Below are 16,537 nucleotides of genomic sequence, written 5' to 3' on the forward strand. Positions count from 1 at the left end.
TTCTTCCTGAGGGCATCATGGGAGGTGCATCAGGGAGTTAGGAGCAAAGACACGATCAGCTTTCAAGCCTTGTCACACAGGGCTCTGGAGGAGAATGGGTTAGCAGCCTGAGGCAAGGGGATAGGTTGAGAGGCTGCTGTGGTCCTCCAGAGGGAGGGGTGCAAGACAGCGTAGAAGGCCACCCTCGAGGGCTGGCAGGGAAGGGGGCTGGAATTATTTAGGAGGGAGACTGGGCCGGGCATGGTGGCTCATTCCTATAATCCCAACACTTTGGGAGGCTGAGGTGGGAGGATCACTTGAGGTCAGGAGTTTGAGACCAGCCTGGCCAACATGGTGAAACCCCGACTCTACTAAAAATACAAAAATTAGTCAGATGTGGTGGCACACACACATCCCAGCTACTAGGGAGGCTGAGGCAGGAGAATCGCTTGAACCTGGGAGGTGGAGGTTGCAGTGAACCAAGATCACACCACTGCACTCCAGCCTGGGTGACAGAGTAAGACTGTCTCAAAAAAAAAAGGTCAGGGGGAAGGAGATTGGACAAGGGCAGAAGGCAATGAGGACAAAGGAGAGGCTGAAATACTCAAGGACCCCCAACTAGAAAGGTCTCCAATTTTGCCAATATCCCCAATAAAATGACAACAGTGGTTTACTCACTTGTAACAAATCAGACAACATAGGAGCTATGGAGAAAAGTAAAAAACTCCACAGCTCCCTCTCCAAGTCTCGCTGCTGGTGTGATAAGGATTCGGAATGTGCCTTTTACACACAGCATTTGCACAAAGTACAGACATGCACACATTTACAGAGCGCTTCTCTCTTATTTTTCATGGTAATGGCCCAATACTATACCTGTTACTTTCAGGAATAGTGATGCTTTCACTCAGCATTATATCAACAACAACTCCTTCAGATCAATGCAGTTATCTAATGCATTCTTTTAAATAGCTGTATAATATGCCATAATGTGGATGGACCTTAAATCATTAAGTCACTCCTTTATTGGAAAATTTAATTGTTCCCAGCTGCTTTTTTTCATAGCCATTACAAACAAAGGGTGACAGACATCCGTGTATGTGTGCATGCACACATATGTGCTTTTATTTTTACGAATTAGTTTCCCAAACAGAGACTTCTGGGTCAAAGGGCATATGCTGCCAAAATTCCATCCAAGAGGTTGAGCAGTTGGCTTTCCATCCACCTATGATACAATCTGCTCTTTCTAAACTCACCAGTGCTGAATGTTACTATTCTTCCTGCTTCAGAGGTGAAAAAATTTTATGCTGGTTCCTTCTGAGGGTTTGGACTTGCACCCTCCTGACTCCTAGTAAGGCTTTCTAGTGTGTGTTGTGCACTCTCTCAGGTGTGTGTTGCGTGCTCTTAGGTGTGTGTTGCGCTCTCTCTCGGGTGCGTGTTGTGCATTTTCTCTTGGGTGTATGTTGCGTGCTCTCTCGGGTGTGTGTTGCATGCTCTCTCTCAGGTGTGTGTTGCGTGCTCTCTCTCAGGTGTGTGTTGCTCTCTCTCGGGTGTGCGTTGCGCGCTCTCGGTGTGTGCTGCGTGTTTTCTCTCAGGTGTGTGTTTCGTGTTTTCTCTCGGGTGTGTGTTGCGCACTCTCTCTCGGTGTGTGCTGCGTGTTTTCTCTCAGGTGTGTGTTATGCGCTCTCAGGTGTGTGTTTCGTGTTTTCTCTCGGGTGTGTGTTGCGCACTCTCTCTCGGGTGTCTGTTGTGCACTCTCTCTCGGGTGTGTGTTGCGTGCTCTCTCTCGGTGTGTGTTGCACGCTCTCTCTCTCTCAGGTGTGTGTTATATGCTTTCTTTTCCTTTTCTGGATGCTCCCTGTCATATCCTCCACCCAGTTTGCAGCTGGAACCAGTTCTGTGTCATCTCTGAGAGTGATGTGGGTTCTCCTTTCAGATTGTGACCTCAGGACCCCTTTGTCACTTGTTTTGTCAGCAATTTGAGATGCATTATCTACTTTACTGCAGTTCTAGGCATGTCAGGCACATTAACTGTGTGCACAGCCTTGCTTCTGTTTCAAGAGCGCCAGGCCCACTGGGGCATCTCTTCTCCACCCTGTGCCCAAGTTGGCCTGGACACCCCACTCCCTGGGGCTGCTGGCTTGTGCTGCCAGCCTTCCTGGGAATGGCCATTTGGGAATGGCCCCTTCCCAAGAGCTTTGTCACAGAAGGGTCCATGGCCAGCTCAAAGTGGCCCCCATATTCAAGCAACACCTTGGCTTCTGGCACCCACAGCGGGAGCCCCACTCTTCACTTCGTGAGTCACCATGGCCCTGCGTCTGTTACTGGGTTTGGGGGCAATTATGAAATGAGAATCCACAACAGTCACATTTGCTCAGGCACACATGGGACAGTTTGCCAAACGGGGGAATGAAGTACAGGAGTCATGGGGGAGGCCACCTCCCACCCCTTGGGGTCTCAGAGCTCCTGCCTCTCTGGTCTGCCTGACTGGTCCTTTGTATGGCTTTGCACCCCTTTCCCAGGGCCTTCCTTTTTCCAAGTGACCAGCAGATCGACGTGGAACTCTGGGCAGAGCAAGCAGAGTTGAATTCCACTGAGCTCCACCAGATGCGCGTGCAGGGCAATTGCATCTTCTCTGTTAGCCCCAAGGCCGGGAGCCTGAGTCCTGGGCAGGAGCAGATGGTGGAGTTAAAATACAGGTGTTCCCCACCCCCCAAGCCTGCTGCACTTCCAATCATAGAGACCCTTACCCCTGGTTTTCACTGTGTGACTCCGGGGCACCCCAAATGGCCATCACCTAGGAGGACCACCTTCTCACCTGCAGGGGAGGTCTAATTTCCTTCTTACCCCATCCCAACTCAGGGGTGATTGCTCCCAGGGGCTAGCTAGAAAAAAGCCACAGAAAGGTCCTGTCCATTTGCTCTCCTACTTGTACCAGGGCTCCAGAACTCATTCCCAGACTGATTTATTTCTTTCAGCCACCTGTTCATCGGCACTGATCGCCTCCCGGTGCTCCTCAAGGTGTCCCATGGCCGGGAGATCCTGGTGAGGCCCCAGCACCCTGGCCCTGCCCTGGTTTCAGGCTGGAGGAGAGGGCTTGCTGGACAGGAGCAGGGATCTGTGTTCTCCTGGGGAGCTGGGGTCCAGATCTCCGCTGGTTGTGTCAGTTCATGCCAGGGAAGGATGCTACACTCGGCCTTTTATTTCCAGCTAAATTTCATAGGCGTGACAGTGAAGCCGGAGCAGAAGTATGTGCACTTCACCTCCACTAGCCACCAGTTCATCCCCGTTCCCATTGGTGACACGCTACCCCCACGGCAGGTCAGTGGTCCACGCTGTCTATTGACCAAGAAGGCCTAAATGTTGATCTCTGGGTATGAGTGTCAGCCCTTGACAGGATGACAAAGACATGCCCTCTGGAAGCACTTGAGAGGTTGGGCCAGCAGCTTGACTGGGCAACTGGGAGAGAATGGAAGGGAGAGGCTGCAGTGTCCCGGTGCCTGGTGCTGAGCCCTTTGCCTGGCCCCGTTCCAATTAAAAAATGAGGATTTTTTTCTCCTTTAGCAAAACGTTCTTCAAACTTTTCTGACCATGAATCATACTAATATATTTTATGTTATATATGCTCAGACCCCAGTATATACATACACATACAACCGAAATGGAAGTATCACAAATTGATAATTATGCTACTACCTGTAAAGTATACTGATCTTTTCTTTTCTTTTTTTTGAGATGGAGTTTCACTCTCGTTGCCCAAGCTGCAGTGCAGTGGAATGATCTTGGCTCACCGCATCCTCCACCTCCCAAGCTCAAGTGATTCTCCTGCCTCAGACTCCCGAGTAGCTGGGATTATAGGCATGTACCACCACACCCGGCTAATTTTTTGTGTTTTTAGTAGAGACAGGGTTTCACCATGTTGGCCAGGCTGGTCTCAAACTCCTAACCTCAGGTGATCCGCCCTCCTCAGCCTCCCAAAGTACTGGGATTACAGGCGTGAGCCACCGCACCTGGAGATATTTTCTTTTTTATTTTATTCTGTCCAGTTTTTTTAATGGTGGACATGACCCACAGCATTGATTTAGATCTGCTTACTAGTAGGTCTTAGCCACAGTTTGAAAATCACTGCTCCACAAAGGATGTCCTTCTGGAGTGTGAAGAACTGGAATGTGAATTCTTGGGAAGGTTTAGATCTTTCTTTCTTTGCTGATTGCAGGGAATACAGTTCCCTTGCTCTGGAAATGTACATTGGTAATCTCCAAGAGGGGGACATAATATTTTCCCAAATATTTCACAGCTGTGCAATTTCTAACCATTTAGAAGCCTTTGTGTTTCTGAACAGGAGCCTCCAGCCATTCAGCCTAGAGGCCAAGGAATGGGCTTCCTGGATCTAGAGGGGAGTCTGTCATCCCCAACTCTGTTCAATTCCATATAGCCCTCTGGCTCCCCAGCAGCCCAACTAAGGGCTGTGACAGTGAAGCTGGTTTGAACTACTGGGAATATGTAGTGCCATCTGCTAAAAGGAGATAAACTGGGAGCAGGAATAGGCTTTAGAATGAAGAGTTTGGTTCTGGCTAAGTTTGAGATGTTAATGAGGCAACCAAGAGGGCTTGTCAGGTAGAAGCTGGACACCAAGTGTCTTAGTCCATTCTGGCCACCATAGATTGGGTGGCTTATAAAGAACACAAATTTATTTTAATTTATTATAGTTTATTGTAATTATAAAGGCTAGGAAGCCCAAGATCAAGGCATGGGCAGATTTGGTGTCTGGTGGGGGCCCACCTCCTGGTTCATAGATGGTGGCTTCTTGCTGTGTCCTCACATGGTGGAGGGGGCAAAGGAGCGTCCACAGGCCTCTTTTATGAGAGCATTAATCCCACTCATGAGGGCTCCACCCTTGTGACCGAATCCTCTCCTGATCATCTCTTAATACTATTGTATAGAGGATTAGGTTCCAACCTATGGATTTTGTAAGGACACAAGCATTCAAACCATAGTACCAGGTCTGGAGCTCAAAGGGTGGTCTAGGCTAGGCAAATAGAGTCAGTACGCTCAGCAGTGAGCGCTCAGAAAGGGGAAAGGGGGCCAGAACTGAAATGAACTCTATTCTATCTGGCTTCAATTTTTTCATCTCTAAAAGGAAGGATTGGACTAGAAGATCTCTCGTTTCTTCTAGGACATTCTATAATTCCCAACCTTTGAAGTTAGTCTTTAGTCCTTCAGACCTTTCTGCCCCCTTAATACCTTTAAGCAGAACTGCCTTGGCCAGGCACTGTGGCTAAAGCCTGTAATCCTAGCAATTTGGGAAGCAGAGGTGGGAGGACTGCTTGAGTCCAGCAGTTCAAGACCAGCCTGGCCAACAGAGTGAGACACCCATCTCTAAATATATATATATATTTTAAAGCAGCTGGATGTGGCAGTGCACGCCTATGTCCCCAGCTCCTTGGGAGGCTGAGGTGAAAAGACTGCTTGAGCCCTGGTTGATGCAGCAGTGAGCCATGATTATGCCACTGCATTCCAGCCTGGGTGACAAAGTGAGACCTTGTCTCAAAAAAAAAAAAACTTAGGCCGGGCGCGGTGGCTCACGCCTGTAATCCCAGCACTTTGGGAGGCCAAGGCGGGTGGATCACAAGGTCAAGAGATCGAGACCATCCTGGTCAACGTGGTGAAACCCCGTCTCCACTAAAACTACAAAAAATTAGCTGGGCATGGTGGCGCGTGCCTGTAATCCCACCTACTCAGGAGGCTGAGGCAGGAGAATTGCCTGAACCCGGGAAGCGGAGGTTGTGGTGAGCCGAGATCGCGCCATTGCACTCCAGCCTGGGTAACGAGCGAAACTCCGTCTCAAAAAAAAAAAAAAAAAAAACTTAATTAAGTTAAATTGAAGACCTAAAATAAGCTACTCCTTTACAAATAAGATGACAGATGATCCTAAAATGTCACAGGATGAACATACAGTTACATATTTCTTGGGTGATCAAGCCACACAGGAAATGAGAGGTCTTTAGAGGAGCTTACAGACTCAAAGGTGACACCACGGAGATCAGCCTGCTCTCCCACTGTGGGCATAGCGTCCCAAGTTCTCTGGCTTGAAGTCTTGAGCTGATGTGTCAGTTTTCCTATTCCTGTCCCCTGCAGATTTATGAGCTGTATAATGGTGGCTCGGTGCCCGTGACATATGAGGTCCAGACCGACGTCCTATCACAGGTTCAGGAAAAAAATTTCGATCACCCCATCTTCTGCTGCCTCAACCCCAAAGGGGAGATTCAGCCAGGCACCACTGTGTGCATCTTGTGGATCTTCTCACCCATCGAGGCCAAGACCTATGCTGTGAGCAGCAGCCTGGATGACGTGGGAGGCGGGGTGGTGCTGGCTTCCTCAGCAGGCCTCCCTCTGACCAGTCCCTACCTTGACCCTCCTAACTCCCCAGGTGGACGTGCCCATACACATCCTGGGATGGAACTCGGCCCTCATCCACTTCCAGGGAGTGGGCTACGACCCCCATAAGATGGGGGACACAGCCCCATTCCACAACGTCTCCTCATGGGACAACATTTCCATACACTCTAGGCTGACGGTGCCTGGACAGGTGGGGAAAGGGGAGCTGGAAGGCCTGAGGCCTTGGGGGAGAGCCTCAGCACCCAGGGTGGCCAGAACAGAGGGATGGGGAGGCTGGAAGGTAACTGAGATGGAGCTGAAGAGGGACAGAGGCAGAGATGAGACCTTGGAACCCGCCCTCCTCCAGATTCAGGAGGCAACACCAGCTCCGTGAGAGGCCTACCCTGCCACCTAGTGCCCACAGGTGTTGCTGCTCAAGCTGCTCCACCTGCGCAGGACCCTCCATTCCACAGACTTCTCTAGGATGAGGATGTTAAAAGATGGCATAGGAGTGGGGGTGTTTAAAAGGTGTGAAAAGGGCAGGGCAGAATGGCTCACACCACCACTTTGGAAGGCCACTTTGGCCAGCTGAGGTCAGGAGTTCGAGGCTAGCCTGTCCATATGGTGAAACCCGTCTCTACAAAAATACAAAAATTAGCTGAGTGTGGTGGTGGCTGCCTGTAATCCCAGCTACTGGGGAGGCTGAGGCAGGAGAATCACTTGAACCCGGGAGGCGGAGGTTGCAGTGAGCTGAGATCACACCACTGCACTCCAGCCTGGGCAACAAGAATAAAATTCCATCTCAAAAAAAAAATAGGTGTCAAAAGAAGCTCTTCTATTCTAGCTATTATCTTCATACAGAAGAGTTCTTCTCCTGGACCTAGATGGATTTTGATGAAAAACATCTAGGGTCAATAATGCTACCTTAGTTCACATGCTCCTCACTGTTGGAAGGTCTGGCCTGCCCATCCATGTGTCCATCTATCCACCTACACACTCATGCGTTTATGCATCTACCCAGTGACCCATGCCGGTACATGGGTACTTACTCATCTAAGTACCCATCCACCCCTCCAGCCAGCTCCCCCTTCCTCAGTCATTCAGTCGCTGTCCATCCACCTGTCCACCCTTCCAGATCCTTGTTGGACTCAAACTCTAGAATGAGCACCGCAGAGGCCCTGGGGACAGAGAAGAGCCAGACAATGTTCCTGCCCTGGTATCACTCAGAGTCTGGACAGAGTCAAAGTGTCCCTTCCGTGTGGTCTCAGCTGTTCCAGACATCCCTACAACACGCTCTTATTCTATGCCCAGTGAGATGCCAACATCTGATCAGCCATTCCTTTACAATCATCCATCAGAGACTCAAATTATGTTGGCTTTAGTTCTGTCTTCTCTAAGCTGATTCTGGTTCAGCCCTTCCAGCCTATTTTAACGTTTGAAATCATGGGCACTAGAGTGTGACTGTGGTTTTTCCCAGCTACAGGTGTGGGAGATTGTTGGACAATTTACTTGTCCTCTCTGAACCTTAGCAGCACATTGTAAAATGGGGCAGTAGTGGTAGCTATGTCACAGGGCCATCATGAGGCTCACATGCATGGGAAGCACCTAACACGGTACCTGGCCTGGGAACGGCGCTCTGTAACCAGCAGTAGCTGTGCCGTTCTTCTTTCTTCACCTCCCTCTCCACCCACAGAATGTCTTCCTGTCCCAGTCTCACATTTCCCTGGGAAACATCCCTGTGCAGAGCAAGTGCAGCCGCCTGCTCTTCCTCAATAACATCTCTAAGAATGAGGAAATTGTCTTCGCCTGGCAGCCAAGTCCTCTAGATTTTGGGGAGGTGAGAGTACCCTGAGCCCACAGAATTGGAACCTCCATCAGAGCTTCAGACTCAACCAACCCCACCCTGCCACATCCCATTCCACCGAACTCCATCCAATCCCATCCCACCCCATCCCATCCCACCCCACCCCATCCCACCCCACCCCATCCCATCCCATCCCATCGCACCCCACCCCACCCCATCCCATCCCATCCTATCCAATTCCACCCTGTGAATCTCCAGAGACTCCTTCCCCAAATTAACAGGTGTCTGTGAGTCCCATGATAGGGGTGCTGGCTCCTGAAGAGACGGTCCCATTTGTGGTGACCTTGAGGGCCTCTGTGCACGCCAGCTTCTACAGTGTAGACCTCGTATGCAAGGTGGGAACCAGCCCCAGAGGTAAGGTGGGATAGAGGCCCAGCTCCCAGTGCTGGGGTGGGGTGAGATGGGCCGTGAGATCCCCAGACCCCAGCAAAAGGCAGGAGTCAGCCCTTGGAAGGGAAAGGCCCACAGCATAGGCCCAGAGCAAGCTCCAGACCTTGGTCTTCTCTCTCTCTGTCCTGGCCAAAGCTGTACCCGCAGCAGCTCATGCGGCAGTATCACAAGGAGCTGCAGGAGTGGAAGGATGAGAAGGCGAGGCAGGAAGTGGAGTTCACCATCACCGACAGGAAAGTGAAGGTGAGGAGGACTGAGTAGGCCTCAAACACCCAGATCTTTCTGACTGGTCTTACCAGAGGGGACACAGGTAGTGGGCCAACGTGGCCCTCCAGGACAAACCAGCCAGCCTGCCCTAAGAGACTAGATTCCATTCACTGGACTCAGCTTAGCATCTCCACAGCCATCCAGAGAGGCTCTCTGGGTAGAGAAGGCTGTCTGTTCATTCCCTGCTTCATGTAGCTAGCATTTAATGAGTGGCTACTATGTGCTGCACACTGCGGATACAGGGGAGACAATGCAGAGTTCACCTTGTTTTTTTTTGTTGTTGTTGTTGTTTGTTTTTTTGAGACAGAGTCTGTCTCTGTCACCCAGGCTGGAGTGCAGTGGCGCGATCTCGGCTCACTGCAACCTCCGCCTCTCGAGTTCAAGCAATTTTCTTGCCTCAGCCCCCCAAGCAGCTGGGACTACAGGCGCCTGCCACCACATCCAGCTAATTTTTGTATTTTTAGTAGAGATAGGGTTTCACCATGTTGGCCAGGCTTGTCTCAAACTCCTGACCTCAGGTGATCCGACCACCTTGGCCTCCCAAGGTGCTGGGATTACAGGTGTGAGCCACCACGCCCAGCCTGGAGTTCACCTGATAGAAGACACTGTGGCTTCAGGGGAAGGGTCTGGAAACAGATTGCCCAGGTTTCATTCCTGGAGTTAATGATCTAGCTCTGTGATCTCAGTCAACCTACGGAACGTCTCAGTTCCTTCAGCTGTGAGAAGTGGAGGTGGGTACTGTGACATCTGGCATTTGCTTCAATATAATCCAGAGGTGAGGCACAGCTTGGACCAGACTGGCTATGAGTTGCTAGTTGTTGAAGCTCGGCAATGGGCAATGGAGGGTTCTTTGTACCATCCTCTCCACTTTTAGATACATTTGTAATTTTCCATATTAAAAAGATAAAAGTCTAGGCTGGGCGCAGTGGCTCACTCCTGTAACCCCAGCACTTTGGGAGGCCAAGGCTGGTAGATCACCTGAGGTCAGGAGTTCGAGACCAGCCTGGCCAACATGGTGAAATCCCATCTCTACTAAAAATACAAAAATTAGCTGGGCATAGTGGCAGGGTCCTGTAATCCCAGCTACTTGGGAGGCTGAGGCATGAGAATTGCTTGAACCCAGGAGGTGGAGGTTGCAGTGAGCTGAGATTATCCCATTGCACTCCAGCCTGGTGACAGAGCAGGACTCTGTCTCAAAAAAATAAATAAATAAAAGTCTAAAAATATTTTTTAATTCGAATGAGATATCTGCTTTGTAGCATTGTTGTGAGGATTAAGTGAGTTAAGGAAAATGTCCTGAATCCCTCATTTAGTGTTTACTTTCCAAGTTAAGTGTTCAGTTCCTTCTTCATATGTGATAATGAAAATAAAAGCTTTCCTGAGTCTTAAAACTGACATTTTTTTCAGGGAAAGAGACTCTATAGCAAGGTATACTAACAGTATTTCCCAAATAAGGCACATAGGAGAAAATAATGAATCAATAGAATCTAATTAAAATTAGATTTTTTTAATGAATAGAGAAGATGGCTCAGAAATAGAGTGTATTTGTATTAGTGACTCAACTAGTGACCGTTATAAAAGGAATAAAGTTTTGAGTGATTTACAGGAGCTTAAAAATGCACTTTATATTGAGTCGTTATTTCATATGTTCTTAAAACAATTATTGTATTGAACTAAAAATAAACTAGGTAGTTTGTTCATGTAACATATCTACAAAGACATGCTTATAAATTTTCCACTTAGCCCAGTTTTCTGTTTTCAGCATTACTACAAATGCCTCATTCCATCGTCATGTTGGATTCTTCAGCATCTTCCATATCATTTCCAGGGGCATCTCTGGGAATAGATGCCTGTCTTCCCTCAGAAGCACACTGATAACCCCAGTATACCCATAGTTTACACCTTTTCCCTTCTCTGAGGTGTGCTGCTTTTTGGCACAACAGAAAAACACACTTCTAGAATCTGAAAAAGTAAATTCTGGGCTTGGTTAGGTCATAAACTACAGAAACCTTAGGTCGCATATTCTCCCCAGGTGCTTGTTTCTCCGCGGCAAAAAAGAATTCATATTTGCTTGGTCCTTAGCAGTCCTTTACTATTTCATTTATCTTCACGATAACCCTTAAATTTGAGTACGGTAACATTAGGCTCATTTTATAGAAGAAATTAATCTCAAAGAGGATATAGTCTCCCAACAATCCCACAGGTAGTAATATATTAGGCAGAGCCAAACTCACACACTCTCACTCAAGAGCCTAGCACTGGTACATGCCCTGCTAACAAGCTTGCTGAAATGGATGCGACAGAGTGAGATCCCATCAAAAAAAACTGAAAAATTTCTTCCTGGGGGCATGAGAAAAGGAATTTCTGAATTAAATCTTAATAAAGGAGACTGTTTTCTCATCTTACCAAACCATTCTTATCTCAGCAAACCACAAAGCTCCAGGGCACCAGGGCAAGCACGCTTGGAGCTGCCTGCCTGCATTTGATGGCATTTCCTTCACTCAGGAAACCAGAATTTCCTGGTCTGCAGGCAGCACTTCCCTAGGGAAGGTTCTAGAAGAAAGCGTGACTGGGAATTGGGCAGGACCAAGTGGGCAGCAAGGTGGTCAGAAAGGGAAGTCTCTTTGGACTTCTCGCATCTTTTTTTTTTTTTTTTGAGAGTCTCACTCTGTGGCCCAGGCTGGAGTGCAGTGCTGAGATCTTGGCTTGTTGCAACCTCTGCCTCCCAGGTTCAGGCGATTCTCCAGCCTCAGCCTCCTGAATAGCTGGGACCACAGGCACGTGCCACTGCATCTGGCTAATTCTTGTATTTTTAGTAGAGATTGGGTTTCGCCATGTTGGCTAGGCCTGTCTCGAACTCCTGACCTCAGGTGATCCACCTGACTTGGCCTCCAAAAGTGCTGAGATTACAGACATGAACCACTGCAACTGGCTGGGCCTTTCGCATCTCAAGCAAGGGTCTCTATTCTTTCACAGAGGAGAACATGCTGCACAGCATGTGAACCTGCAAGGAAGTATAAGGTGAGGCACAAGCCCCAGGCCCAACTTCTTGGGACAACTTGGGAGGGTCCTTGTTTGCTCCCCCAACTCCTGGACCAGCCTCCCAGAAAGGAGGGATGAAAGTGGCAATGAGTGGGGTCACATGCTTAGGTGGCCCAAAGGGCCTGATGGGGAACTAAGTCAAGGGACCCCATTGATGATGTGAGTGTGGTCCCCAAACCCTTGTCATCCATGTCTCTCCTTTCCCAAAGACGCTACCTCCCATCAAGAACCAGCAGTCTATCAGCCAGCCTGCCAGCTGGAAACTGCAGACCCCAAAGGAGGAGATGTCCTGGTCCCTTCCCCAGCCACCCTCGCCAGGCATGTTGTGCCTGGGCCTCACCGCCCGAGCCCATGCCACTGACTACTTTCTGGCTAACTTCTTCTCAGAGTTTCCCTGCTACTTTTTGCACCGGTAAGCTCTTGGGAAGGCAGGGGTCTCCCTCCTCTTCTCTCTGTCCTCTCTGTGACTCCAGGGCAGCGGCTGCCCAGACCCAACCCATGGTGAGAGATGGAGCATGGGCAGCGGCAGTGGGACTCATTGAGCGCCACTGGGCCCCCATTGCTGCTTAGGCCCTTGTGAGAGGGGAACCAAGAAGCCAGAGCCCCCTGGGGAATACAACTAGGCATCCCCTGCCCATCTTTGTTCTTTCTTTTTCCAACTGGGAGTTTCTCTGGCTCCTGTGCTGATTCTGAGGGTTTGAGTTTGGCTCTCTGAACCCAGTAGCACTACAGTTGGGTTAAGTCTGGGAGTGCCTCAAACTCATCTGTGCCCTCATCACTGGGCAGCTACCACCACTTATGCACCCAACCCCAGCATGGTGGTTTGCTCAGGCCACTCAGGGTGTCATGGCTGCCACAGGGAGCTGCCAAAGAGGAAGGCCTCCAGGGAACAGTCAGAGACTTCCAAGGAAGAATCCCCTACCAAGAGGGGCCCTGTCTCCAAGCAGCAGCAGCAGCTCCTGGTTGACATTCTCACCACCATCATCAGGTACTAGCCCACACCCTGGGCTCTCACTGCCACCTCCCCATCCTGCCAGCTCATTCAGCCAGAGCCCCTTACATTCCAGCACTCTTCCTTTCTTAAGAAATAGGACTTGGCGGGGCCTGGAGGTTCTTGCCTGTAATTCCAACACTTTGGGAGGCAGAGGTTTGAGGATGGCTTGAGCCCAGGAGTTTGAGACAAGCCTGGGCAACATAGCAAGACCCCATCTCTACAAAAAGTACAAAAATTAGCTTGACATGGTGGTGCATGCCTGTAGTCTCAGCTACTTGGGAGGCTGAGGTGCGGGGATTGCTTGAGACCATTAATTAGCTTAATTAACTGGGAGGTTGAGGTTGCAGTGAGCCATGATCATACCACTGTACTCCAGCCTGGGAGACAGAGTGAGACATTGGCTCAAAAAAAAGATAGAAACAGAGAAAGAAAGGAAGAAAGAGAGAGAGAGAGAGACAGAGGGAGAGATGGGGGGGAAGAAGGGGGGGAAAGAAAGAAAAGAAAAAAAGAAACAGAACATCTTTGCAAGATCCCTCCACTGTCCCCCACCCCACCCACCCCAGGATAGTAGAGCTCTGATGGAGCTGGCTGGAGGGATTCTCAGGTCTGGGTCCTGAGTTCTGCCCCATTTCTGGGCTAGTAGATGAGTCTGGAGCCAGTTCAATATCTCCCCAGGGCTCCTGCCCATCAGCTGTGTGATTCTGACCTGCTGTGCCTCCACCACACCATGTTCGCTTCCAAGATGTCTTCCTTGAAAGAAGGGATAGGAAGAACAACTGACCAAGGGCTCCCCTCTCCCCACCTAGCACCCCCCTTTTCCACCTAGCACCTAGCCCTGAAGCCAGGGCTCCCAGGGGCTGCAGGGCCCCTCAGCAAGGCTTTCTCCCCCGTTGCTGCCGTCTAGGGGTCTGCTGGAAGACAAGAACTTCCATGAGGCTGTGGACCAAACCCTGGTGGAACAGGTGCCCTACTTCTGCCAGTTCTGGAATAAGCAGTCTACTAAGTTCATGGACCAGAAAAACAGTCTGTACTTAACACCAATCCTGCCCTCCAGCAGCTGGGAGGATGGGAAGGGCAAGCAGCTGGAGGACAGACCTGAACACACGCCAGGGTTGGGGAAGAAGGAAGAGGGGGAGGAGGAGGAGGAGGAGGAGAAGGGTGAGGAGGAAGAAGAGGAGTTGGAGGAGGAGGAGGAGGAAGAGGAGGCGACAGAAGAGGAGGAGGAATTGAGCAAGGAGGAGATAAAGGAGGAGAAGGAGGAGAGGGATGAGAAGGAAGAGAAAGTGAGCTGGACAGGGATCGGGCCCACACCGCAGCCTGAGTCCCAGGAGTCCATGCAATGGCAGTGGCAACAGCAGCTGAAAATCATGATGAAGGAGGAGCAAGAACAGGACGAGAAGGAGGCCATCAGAAGGTGGGCAGCCAGGCCCCGGTGAGGATGGGAGGGAGGCACGCGTGTAGAAGGTTGCTAGGAGACAATGGATGCTGAGGCTGGCGCCGCCTGTGTGCACATCTCATCCTCGCTCAGGGCTTAGTGAGGTCATGTTGGTAACTTAAGGCCTCTGGGAGTAGCAGCCTGGTAACAACACTGAACTTCATTCTTTTTTCTCTGAGAGCTGGTTGTTGACATTTACCAGCACATGACTACCAGGAGAATTGTTATAGTCTTCAAAGTCTCTGAAATGGCCTTCTAGAGCCAGAAAAGGACCACCTGTCTTGCAGGTGGGGCTTCCCACTGGGGCTGCCCTGCAGATGATTTATGTTCTTGCAGAGATTTCCCCAGGCTCCGCCCAGTCCCTTCTGCACCCTCACACCACCTCCCTACCTTTCTCCAAAGTTGGCCCTGAGATGCGGACAAACCGCCTGGGTTTGAATCCCACTCCTTAAATCAACAGCCTATTTGACAACTTGGAATCTTTTAACCACACTTGGAACGTCTGTAACATTGAAACAAGGATGCCCTACAGTGTAGTGGATGGGGGGAGTCGAATGGGAATCTCCGTAGAGCTCGCGGCACACCGCACTGCCCTGACAGGCGAGCAAGGAGGCGCGCGGGCACTGCGCTCACGCTAGCCTCCGCCCCCTCGCAGGCTCCCGGCCTTCGCCAACCTACAGGAGGCGCTGCTGGAGAACATGATCCAGAACATCCTGGTGGAGGCGAGCCGGGGGGAGGTGGTGCTCACCTCGCGGCCGCGCGTCATCACCCTGCCGCCGCTTGGCATGCCCAGGTAGGGGCCCCGGGGCCAGCAGCTGCGCAGACCGCGCCAGAGGGGCCACGGGGGCAGGCAGGCTCTGCCCGAAGCCTCGCCCCCACGCCTACCTGGGACTTTCTGTCTTCTAGGATTCTGACCCCGGACATGCTGCTGCCGATGCAGCAAGCAGAGGCACTCCACCCGGTGGGGCCACTTCCCACCGACCTTCTGTAGATGCCCGCGCCCAGCCTCTCCGACAAGCCGCCCTAGGTCCCGCCTGGGCCCCTCTCCACCGCCCAGCCAGTAAAAGCATCTAGTCTTTTTTCTATATCTGCCTTGACTTTATTTCCCCGACGAGGGGGAAAGGCGCGCGCTCTGAGAGGGAAGGATGGCCAGAGCAGTCCGGGCTGACTGCAGCGGCGCGGCGGGGACTTAGGGCCCGGGAGGATGCACCTCTCCGTCCACACTGCAGCTGGCCTGAGACCTCGCCGCTCTCTGCCGGCCGCTGGACCGAGTCTGGCCAGTGGAGGGCGCTCCGGGCGGGGCCTGGCTGGCCTCTGCCCCAGCTTAGTTTAGCGCACAGTAACTGAGCGCCAGGCCTGGCCAGCGAAGCAGGTGACCACGGGGCCGGGCGGCCACCCCTCAACTTTACGCGCCGCGTCTGCCCCGGGACTCAGCACTCCCAGGGCCAGCCCCTTAGCATTTTTCCGGCTCCGGGTGCCCACGAGGCTGGGGAGGAAGGAGAACTGAGGCACGCCGCGGAGGGCCAGAAACTAGACGCTGGGGCGGGTCGAGGTCACCGCCAGATCTCGGGCCACAGACCCTGCTAAGCGACGCCCACTGTGAGTCAGTCCTTAGACCAGGGGATACCCACCTCTCGGTTCCTCCTAACCCCCGCCCGCCAGGGAACTTCTGTCCTCTGCTTCTCCGCTCCTCCCTCCCAGAGGCAGGTGGGTGGAAAAGTGACATCTGGTGTTGTTCCAGAGGCGCCCAGGTCCCCAGCACCCTCCCCTCCACCCCCGCCACCAAGGCCTCGGAGAAGCTCCGGCCTCAGAGCCCTGGCGGGGGAGGGAGGGGGCGCTCCGCCTCCATGAGTCAATATTTGCCCCGAGCAAACGGGCGCCCGGACAGGTGTGAGTGTGTGTCTGGGGGCGGGGACTGAACAGGCAGTATAAGAGTACTCTGAGCCCGGGCTCCCGGACAAGCTCCAAGGCGTGGGCTGCGGACAAAGCCAAGCTAGGCTGGGCCGGGCAGAGGGGCCAGGAAAGCCTAGCGGAGGGTGGCTGGGAAGGGAGGGGCGGGCCAGGTGCGCACCTGCGGTGGCCGCCGCGGCCGCCGACGTGTCAGCAGCCGCAGATGCGCTCAGGTGAGGGCGGAGGCTAGCGGGCGCTGTGCTGCACTGCGCTCGCGGAAGACCAGGACCAGGAGATCACC

At 51.8% G+C, this 16,537-nt stretch overlaps 1 protein-coding gene across 5 annotated transcripts in view; it reads left to right on the plus strand.

Annotated features, from left to right (window-relative positions):
• Window positions 1-15,431, plus strand: part of CFAP65 (cilia and flagella associated protein 65) — a 39,039-nt gene extending 23,608 nt beyond the window's left edge. For 2 of the 5 annotated variants that reach the window (XM_032278164.1, XM_032278162.1), the window contains 14 exons: window positions 2,499-2,675; window positions 2,955-3,021; window positions 3,187-3,297; window positions 6,115-6,306; window positions 6,407-6,565; window positions 8,048-8,191; window positions 8,440-8,553; window positions 8,744-8,851; window positions 11,852-11,896; window positions 12,127-12,329; window positions 12,732-12,905; window positions 13,816-14,325; window positions 15,002-15,139; window positions 15,253-15,431. In XM_032278164.1, coding sequence (XP_032134055.1) covers window positions 2,499-2,675; window positions 2,955-3,021; window positions 3,187-3,297; window positions 6,115-6,306; window positions 6,407-6,565; window positions 8,048-8,191; window positions 8,440-8,553; window positions 8,744-8,851; window positions 11,852-11,896; window positions 12,127-12,329; window positions 12,732-12,905; window positions 13,816-14,325; window positions 15,002-15,139; window positions 15,253-15,337 — 2,227 coding nt within the window. In that variant the 3' untranslated portion in view covers window positions 15,338-15,431. The remainder of the gene's footprint in view (window positions 1-2,498; window positions 2,676-2,954; window positions 3,022-3,186; window positions 3,298-6,114; window positions 6,307-6,406; window positions 6,566-8,047; window positions 8,192-8,439; window positions 8,554-8,743; window positions 8,852-11,851; window positions 11,897-12,126; window positions 12,330-12,731; window positions 12,906-13,815; window positions 14,326-15,001; window positions 15,140-15,252) is intronic. The other 3 variants (XM_032278168.1, XM_032278163.1, XM_032278165.1) reach the window with 2 other exon arrangements.
• Window positions 15,432-16,537: the final 1,106 nt, after the last annotated feature.

Source organism: Sapajus apella, unplaced genomic scaffold (assembly GCF_009761245.1).
Source record: "Sapajus apella isolate SASKATOON/1434 unplaced genomic scaffold, GSC_monkey_1.0 scaffold10, whole genome shotgun sequence".
Classification (NCBI taxonomy): Eukaryota; Metazoa; Chordata; class Mammalia; order Primates; family Cebidae; genus Sapajus; species Sapajus apella.